Below are 9,871 nucleotides of genomic sequence, written 5' to 3'. Positions count from 1 at the left end.
AAACACAAAGAATAGTTGTACTTCTCCTTTTTGTTGATGACAAAGGAGGGGAAGTATGTTGATGACATGACATGTTATGCATAAGTTTATGCATATGTTCATGATGACGTGTTGCAAGTATTCATGATGAATATTGTAATGACTTGAATTCAGTTTGAATTCAAGGTTCTATCAATATGACATATTGATAGGGGGAGTTTGTTTAAACTTTGGGAGTCAAGTTTAACTCTGTCATCAATTGGTTGTCATCATAAAAATGAAGGAGATTGTTGAATCTTGTATTTTGATGATGAAACCAATTGATAATTATGTTTATGTTTTAATCTGTGTTTTGAGTGACGCAGGATACTTCGATCAGGATGAGACAATTAAAGTAAGAAAAATCAAGTTGTGCCGGAGGAACATGTCAGAAGATTGGACGTCAGGCCGATGGATCGGTCGACGTATTGATAGAAGGCTTCGGGCCGTGGACTTGGGCATCGGGCCAAGAAGAGCAGGTATTGTGCCGAGGATATCGGATTTGCTGAGTCAACTGGCCGATTGGGCAATAGGCTGCAGGAGAGGAAGATACGCCGAATAATCGGACGAAGCGTCGAGGGACCAATGACATGCCGGACAACTTAGTTAATTGCTTAGGATTAATTGTCTTGATCGAAGTTTTGTTTTAAGTGTGCAGGATTAACTACGATGAAAGAAAGACATGCAGCAGGAGTTGCGCCGGAGTCAAGACTATGATCACGTTGGGAGTTCGAGATCTCGACGGAAGTCCGGACGGTCGTCGGAGGTTCTACGGGAATAAATCCGAGAAGTCCAGGAGCTTGCTAAAAGAAGCTCGTCGGAACTTGCCAAGATCAAATCGTGAAGTTGAGGAGCTTGCCGGAAGTCCGCAGAATGGTTTCCGAGAGTTTATCGGAAGACCGTCGGAAGTTCGTCGGAAGCTCGCCGGAAGAAGTCTTGACTTACGGATTTTGTAATAGCTTAGGAAATGTCTTTAAATCCATAGTTAGCACATTAATTAGGGTTAGGATTAGGTGTTAATCCTATAACCCACGTAGGGGCCAATTGGGCCCGAGTTCGGACTGGTTTGGTCCAAGTTTGGAGCCCAACCAGTGAGCTAAAATAGTGTAGGCGGTGGCACCGCCCAGGAGAGGGTCTCCCAGGAAAGCTGGGCGGTGCAACCGCCCTAGGCAGGCGGTGGCACCACCAGGGCTCAGTCTCCGAGCTCTGCCAAGCGGTGGCACCGCCAGGGCTTAGTCTCCGAGCTCTGCCAAGCGGTGCAACCGCCCCTGACAAGCGGTGGCACCGCCCAGAGGCTCAGTCTCCGAGCTCTGCCAGGCGGTGCAACCGCCCCAGTCAGGTGGTGCAATCGCCAAACCCCAAAATTCCGGGAGATGACAGTTTTGAGCTCCAAATTCAAACTGGTTTGGAGCCTATAAATACCCCTCCAATCCCTGGGTAAAACACACAAGCACAGAGAGCAAAAAAGGAAAGAAAAGCTGTAGAAATCAGTTGAGAATTCCCTCCTCTAGCTTAAGTGTTAGAATTCTGTTTAAGAGAGGAGAGTGAGTGCTTGTAAGGGTTGTCTCCTAAACCCGGTAAAAGGAGAAGAGGGGTGTAAGAAGGAGATTGATCTTCGCCTAGTAAAGGAAGATCGTTAGTGGATGCCGGTGGCCTCGACGGAAGAGGAATCAGAGGAGTGGATGTAGGTCACGATTGATCGAACCACTATAAACTCTCGTCTTCTCTGGTTTGCATTTACTTTGAGCATATTATCTTTACTGCAAACCTTCTCAATAGCTTACTGCCTTCTGTGCATTTATGATCGTGTTTCAAAGTTCAGTATTTTCCGAATCGGCGTTTAGACGTAAATCAGTTTTATCGTACGAACATCATATTTTAGTTTACACTTACATTCTGATTTCCATCATAACTGCAAACTGCCTTCATAGACTTGCTTTAACTGCATCTTGCTTGATCACAAGTTAAAATGATTTACGAATCGGCTTTTCTATCGAAATCACTCTTATCGTACGAACGCAGTTTTAATCGTCGAAAGTTTTCCGCTGCACTAAATCACCACCCCCCCCTCTTAATGCTCTTGATCCTAACAATATTATTCAGTGACATCTAGCTTAGCATACCACCCTAATTCTATCTTTATTATTCTTTATATATATGAGTTATTTGTCCAAAATGATATATAACTTAATAGTAGCACAAAACTCTTCAATATTAACAAAACCTAATTCCAAGTTAAAAATTATGATTATTCTTATCACCTCCAACAACATGGTATATATATTTTATTTTATTTTATTTTATTTTTATTATCTACTTTAATACCAACTATTATATCTTCACCATTATTATTATCCTTTTCTTCATTTTTGATAATACGGTGACAGAGTGTCTAAGCTAGTCCATTATATATTTAAATCGAGTAAGGTCTTTCTTATAAACCATGCTTAATTTTCTCGACCTCTACTTGTACCATTATATTTTTTAATTTTTTTCTATTCCTTCTCCTTCGTTCTCACTTTCACCGGAACCACTATCATACTTAACAAAAGGATTATCTATAATAAGAGATAAAAACACTATCAACATAACAAAAATAAAGATAACTGACCTATTAAATAAAAATGTGTAACGAAAGTAGAAGTAAAAATTCAAAACATGAAAACTCAATTGACCTATCAGCTCAATAAATAGCACTGTGTTAACACATAATGATGAAGGTAATATGTTGAAGTCACAGAAAAAAAAAAAAAAAAGGTCACTTCTTAAATAGCTATCAAATAGATTTTGCTTCTTACCCTATTTTAGCTATGAAATAGATTTTGTTACACTTGGTGACTTTTTCTGACTTATAGATGTAATGACAAAAGAGACGACTGTTGGGAAATGTTTAACATTTAACAGATATATGTCTATTTATAGAGAGAAAAAAGATATAGTTATTTATTTACTTTCTAAAAATCTAACTAAAAAACTATCAATAATTTTCTTTCACTTCCAAGAGCTAACTCCTAATCCTTTAGTATTTTTAAATCATATAACTTGTAAAATTCTATTATTCTTTACATCAAAAGATATAACTATAAATTATAAAATTTTCATCATAATATCTATCATTCTATACATCTAATCATATAACTTATAGGACTAATTGTAATGGAATCCAAAAGAATATTGACACAATTCCATTGTAGTGGAGTAATTCTATTGACACAGAATAAATAAGAAGCTATTTGAAAATACGAGATAAGTTGGAAGGAAGTGTCATTTTAAAGCTAAGTGTTTGTGGGCCCAACATTTGAATATTCCTTGATGGAAAAGTATCACCAACACATAATAAACACAATAGCACATTCCCACATTGGTGCAACCTCTTTTTTATTGGGAGTTGGAAGCACACACATCAGAGTACTGTAGTTATGATTCCACCACTCTTAATACAAGGAGGATTTATTAACTCAGTAAACAACAAGGTCAATAGGAGTCGGAAGCACATAAAATAATAACACAGTGACCTATTAACTCAATAAACATCAATAAAAAGGTGTTGGAAGCACATCTCAGCACACAATCGTAACATATGGATCTATTAACTCAGTAAATAATAAGGTAAACTATGTTTCACCATAGTGATTCAACAAGGTGATTAAACAGCAAGATAAATAATCACTCTTTCAACACAGTGGTTCAAATTAAAGAATAGTTGAAAATCATGATTTAAACTATGATTCAACAAATCTACATTTAACATAGGCAAAATAAAAAAATTTAAACACTTATTGAAGTCTTCATTGTTTGACATATCGATAATAACATTTTTATCTGGACACATCGTCCTCACATGTACTAACAATCATAGACTCTAACCCATTTGGAACCCTAATGATGAACTATATCTTCGTTAGCAGTTGCTCGAAAAAACTAAGAAAAAACTATTGTCCTCCCTCTCGACAAACTCTAATTAGGAATTTCTTATAATTGAATGATTAAAAAATTTTAATTAAGGCATAACAAAATAAAACCTATCTAAGATGTTGAAATTACGCTCATGTTTTCATAACATTCATGCATATATCTTTCATCGATAAAGTCGATAACATTAGGAGAAAAAAAGATTAAATATTTTATTTTCATAATTATAGTAATATCAATATATATTTTTGAGGTCACTAGGATGTTAAAAAGGTTAAACTACAAGGGTACTGTATAATTTGCCCCTATTTTATGTTAAAATAGTCCCTTATTTTATGTTAATATGAATTAGAATTGGATTACCTATCTAAAAAAATGAATTAAAAGTTGATTCAGATATCTAATTTCTTATTATTACTATCAATAATTATAATTGTGATCAATAATAATAATAATAATAATAATGATTACGTTTTAGTTAGTATCCGAATCTATAATCTCTCAATACCCAATAATAATAATAATAATAATAATATTATTATTATTATTATTATTATTTCTTAATAGATTATAGATTTTTTCTTATTTATCTTTTGTCCTTAATCCATTGCTCGTAGTAGTTTAAGGATAAGAAGAAAGAAAAAAATAAGTCTAATTTTACTTACAACATCATTATAACTTTTAAATGTGATATGTCTTTAGATGAAATAAAAGTTTTTTGAATTGTATCAAAGATATGTATCATAATTTAGATCTATTCTTATTTAATTTTAGATTTTATCATTAAAATTTTTTAAAACTTTAGAATGATTTTTATACTCTCATTTATTAGAGAAGGTTTATTGGAACACCTCACTGTTGATTGTTGACTTTCTCTCACTCGCCTTCCAATACCACGAACAAGAACCCTCGGATAATTTTATTAATGTTATTAGTGTAGAACTAGTGAAGTGATTAGAGTAGAAGAGGAAGATACATTTAAAAGGAAGTGCATATCCAAAAGCTAACGTAGGATTTATGGTGAAAAGGATATTCTTAGATGAATTAACAGCATGACCATTATATATAAATAAAAAATCCACCGATACGTTGACAATTTAAGCTGGAGAGGAAAAAGAAAAAAAAAAAACCTTGGGTGGAACGCGTCCACTGCATGAGCCATTCATTCAATCCAATAAAAAGAAATTATTATATTAAGGCTACTTTAGCACTCACCACCAAAGTCATAGATTTGCAAGATTGTGGGCTCAACTGCCCACCCACCTTAAACTATTACCAAAACTCTCTGTCATCTGTCGTCGTAAGGAAACGTAACAATTATTTTTTTAGGGGCAAAGAAAGGGCTTGTTATTACTAACTAAAACGTAATCATTATTACTATCAATAATTGTAAAGGTTCGCATGTATCATTATCCTTCTCTTAATTATTAACTTAATCATTTTATATCTGTTAGCTAGCTTGATATAGGAAGGTTTAAAAATTAAACTCCACCTTTCACTTATCACTTATCATCTCCCAATAGATTCTTTATATTATATTTTATATATATATATATATATATATAAGGATATTTTACGTATAGCACTCTAAAATATTGTTAATATTTGAAGTACCATAATAAGTTTTGATTGATATCAAATATAAATGGAAATTTCAGTACCCATAATTTTGCGAGGATCAGAAGACTAAGTTATCGGGAATTATTGACCTTGGAAAGCGCCGGTTATTGTGGAGGTCTTGATGAGAAGTGTCAACGGATGGGACCTATTCCTGAGCTGTAGCTTACGTGGCAGAACGGATAAATAAATAAATAAATATGACTTGACTATTGGGGCCAACGTTGACAGGTCAACCTAATGGGCACAAATAAATAAATATATAGGAGGAAAATTGTGGAAAAAATTGATATTAAATATAAAAAAAATGTAAAAGGAAGAATTCTGGAAGGATAAAAGAAAATAGAATAATAAAAAGACAATCGCTATCTAAGATTTAAATAAATATAATATATATTCCTTTTGACCATTATTGTATTCAATCCAATGAGCAGGACGGACGCATTTAGTCCTCCTATATGTAAGCCACCCATAAGTTTGGGTGAAATAATAATTAAGACCTTCCTGTGAATCTAATATGCTTGAATTAGACTTAAATACCCTTTGATTGATTGAGTTTAGAATATATTTGAATGTAATATTAGATATAGCTAGTTTGAGTTCAAGTTTAGTTTTAGATATTAAGTAATTAGTAAAAAAATAACATATTTTAGCTATTACTATTCTATTGTTAAATTATTAAACCAGCATCGTCCAATCTTTTTGAATACCTCTTACTATCTAAATCAATTTCGAGAAACCTTTAATCGAGTAAGAAAGTAGATGTGCGAATCAACTTTGAATTCCAGTTCATAATAACATTAAATGATCAAAAGTCAAACTCAACTTGTATATAAATCCATAGATGAAACAGATAATTTGACAAGTAAAATCTATCCAAAAAATTATTTTCAGATTTCTTTAAACCTAATCTGTTGACTCTGGTCAATTTATAAAGGTTGTGTGTCTGCTTATTTCAATAAAAAAATAATAATAATAACCCCAAGTAGGTGAAATGATTACCGTGTGTTAGACAAATTAGATCACTCACTATATCCATTAACTACATCGATGATGGATCACTCACTATATTCTAATCATTTTTGTATTAGGCAAAATGATTACCATGTGTTAGTTATTAAGGCTACAAAGTTTTAATTGAATATTGAATTCGAAAACACTACTTATTCAAAATGGAAATAAATACAAATTAGATACAAGATATGATTGATTTAGGTGTTTCCAAATCAGTTGAAAAGTTATGTCGGTTAGGTGGGTGGGCGGGACGGAGAAGCGTTTTGTAAGCAGCCTTGTTTTCTTAGTTCCGTTCCCACCGCGTCCAAAAAAGTAGACGCGTTTAATGGATGCGGACCGGGAGCTACCGGACACCACTCCACCAAGTCTACCGCTCCGCCCAACCCCACGTGCCTTTTTCCGGCTTTGACCGATTGCGAAAATTTTGGTTCCTCCATCTCTTCCCCACCTTGATTCGTAATAATATAGCTTCTTCGTCCCTCCCTCCAAAAGCTCTCTTTCTTCTTCTCCTCCTCCCTCTCCTCGATCTCCTTTGCTCTCTTGATTCGTATAGAGCTTCTTCGTCCCTCCCTCCAAAGCTCTCTTCTTCTTCTCCTCCCTCTCCTGATCTCCGTTACTCTCTCTCCTCGGCCTCATTCCGGATCTCCAGGGCTCCGTTTCTCCCTCTCGCTCTTCGCGGATTTGTCCGGTTCGTTTTTTTTCCCGAATCTCCTCGCGTCCTGCCTTCTTTTGAGGCTGATTCTGCTGCGCTTTTGGATTTCGCATTGCTTTGAATCCGGAATTCCTTGTTTTCCGATGTGTTGGTGAAGAAATGTGGCCTCCTTTTTGTGAAAAGTCGCGAGTTTTCTGTGCAGATCGCGGAGGTTTCCTTCGACAAAAGCCGAATCAATGGACGGGGTACGCGAGAGGACGGGCCTGCGGAAGGTGGAGTCGCGCGCTTCCATTACGGAGGCGGACGACCTCGACCTTTCGCGGCTGCTACAACGGCCGAGGCTAAAGCTCGAGCGGAAGAGGTCGTTCGACGAGCGGTCGCTCAGCGATCACGCCGCGGCGGGGAGCCTCCGGCCGGTCGACAGCTACGAGAGCATGCTGTCCCTCGGCGCAATGAGGTCGGTGCTGGACACGCCGACCTCCTCTGCCCACAACTCGTTCGAGCCGCATCCCATGGTCGCCGAGGCCTGGGACGCCCTCCGGAGGTCGATAGTGCTCTTCCGCGGGCACCCGGTGGGCACGATCGCCGCCTACGATCACGCCTCGGAAGAGGTCCTTAACTATGATCAGGTGATGACACCATCTTGGACTCTTCATCTCTCGTTCTGGCCCTGTCGATGGCGAAGAGACGGTTTAGATGATCTTGTTTCCGCATTGGCGTGCAGGTATTCGTCCGCGACTTCGTGCCAAGTGCTCTGGCTTTCCTGATGAACGGGGAACCCGACATCGTCAAGAACTTCCTCTTGAAGACGCTCCAGCTTCAAGGCTGGGAGAAGAAGATCGATCGGTTCAAGCTTGGCGAAGGAGTGATGCCAGCGAGCTTCAAGGTGAGCCACGATCCCATCAGGAAGACCGATAACCTCACCGCAGATTTCGGCGAGAGTGCAATCGGAAGGGTCGCCCCTGTCGACTCTGGTTTCTGGTGGATCATCCTTCTCCGCGCCTACACGAAGTCCACCGGCGACTCAACCCTGGCGGAATCGCCCGAGTGTCAGAGGGGGATGAGGCTCATTCTAGCTTTGTGTTTGTCCGAAGGCTTCGACACCTTCCCCACCTTGCTCTGCGCAGATGGGTGCTCCATGATCGATCGGAGAATGGTAAGTCTCGTCGAGAAAGGAAGCTGTTTTCTTGGCTTGGTTTGATTGCTTCTGCTGAAAAGACCGATCTTGCAGGGAATCTATGGCTATCCCATAGAAATCCAAGCCCTGTTCTTCATGGCGTTGAGGTGCGCTCTGTCGATGCTGAGGCAAGACGCGGAGGGGAAGGAGTTCATAGCGAGGATAGTGAAGCGCCTGCACGCGCTGAGCTACCACATCCGGAGCTACTTCTGGATCGACTTCCAGCAGCTGAATGACATCTACCGCTACAAGACGGAGGAGTACTCCCACACCGCCGTCAACAAGTTCAACGTTATCCCCGACTCCATCCCCGACTGGATTTTCGACTTCATGCCGGCGCGGGGCGGGTACTTCATCGGCAACGTCAGCCCGGCGAGGATGGACTTCCGGTGGTTCGCACTCGGCAACTGCGTCGCCATCCTGTCCTCGCTGGCCACCCCGGAACAGTCCGTGGCCATCATGGACCTGCTCGAAGAACGTTGGGACCAACTGCTCGGCGAAATGCCGCTGAAGATTGCGTACCCTGCTCTGGAGAGCCGCGAGTGGCAGATCGTGACGGGCTGCGACCCCAAGAACACCAGATGGAGCTACCACAACGGAGGAACGTGGCCTGGTGAGTGCTTCTGCAACATCTCTGTGGAAGACTGGATGCAGCGAGGGTGAGGATGGATTCATCGTGTTGGCCTTCCATCGTTTGCAGTCTTGCTGTGGCTGTTCACCGCAGCGTGTATAAAGACGGGGCGGCCGCAGATTGCGCGGAGGGCGATCGATCTCGCGGAGAACAGGCTGTCGAAGGACGGGTGGCCGGAATACTACGACGGGAAGCTGGGGCGGTACATCGGCAAGCAGGCGAGGAAGTTCCAGACGTGGTCGATCGCAGGGTATTTGGTCGCCAAGATGATGCTGGAAGACCCTTCGCACCTGGGCATGATCTCTCTGGAGGAGGACAAGGCCATGAAGCCTCCCATAAAGAGGTCAGCTTCGTGGACCATTTGAAGACGGCAGCTTGGAAAGAGTTCGTTCCTCGGCACCAATTCTTTGACAGCAATTCATTCTTCTTCATCCCTCAGCAGCAAGACATCCTACACGTATCAGTCGCCCTATATGTATAGTAGTAGTATGGAATCAATCATACATCAAATTTATCTGCAGTAGAAGAAGCAGGTTAGGCTCTGCATTCCTTCATCTCATGGTTGCATCTCCTAACAATATCATTATTTTATAAGCTTTAACACCAAAGAGTTAACCTTCATCTCTAAACAATAAAAAGGCAATGAAAACTTATAATAAACTCGATACATCAATTTCCATATGAAATCAAGGGCGTAGTTAAATCAAACTTCACTCGAGGCGTGTGGAAATTTAGATTCTCGAGGAGCTGGAACATAAATTCCACTTCAAAATACATTTTTTCTCTAGTTCATAAAAATGTAAAAGGAAATTCCTCTTCAAACACTAATAGTTTGTACCACATAAAATTA

The 9,871-nt window shown here is 39.5% G+C and overlaps 1 protein-coding gene across 1 annotated transcript; it reads left to right on the top strand.

Moving 5' to 3' along the window:
* The first annotated feature begins 6,956 nt into the window (after window positions 1-6,956).
* Window positions 6,957-9,567, top strand: LOC135612617 (probable alkaline/neutral invertase D). Its single transcript, XM_065109108.1, has 5 exons — window positions 6,957-7,249; window positions 7,416-7,842; window positions 7,938-8,369; window positions 8,445-9,003; window positions 9,091-9,567. The coding sequence occupies exons 2-5, from the start codon at window positions 7,450-7,452 to the stop codon at window positions 9,384-9,386; spliced, it is 1,680 nt and encodes a 559-aa protein (XP_064965180.1). The 5' UTR covers window positions 6,957-7,249; window positions 7,416-7,449; the 3' UTR covers window positions 9,387-9,567.
* The last annotated feature ends 304 nt before the right edge of the window (window positions 9,568-9,871 follow it).

The sequence above is a fragment of the Musa acuminata genome, chromosome BXJ2-5, assembly GCF_036884655.1.
Source record: "Musa acuminata AAA Group cultivar baxijiao chromosome BXJ2-5, Cavendish_Baxijiao_AAA, whole genome shotgun sequence".
Lineage (NCBI taxonomy): Eukaryota > Viridiplantae > Streptophyta > Magnoliopsida > Zingiberales > Musaceae > Musa > Musa acuminata.
This window is presented reverse-complemented; position numbering and strand designations above follow the sequence as displayed.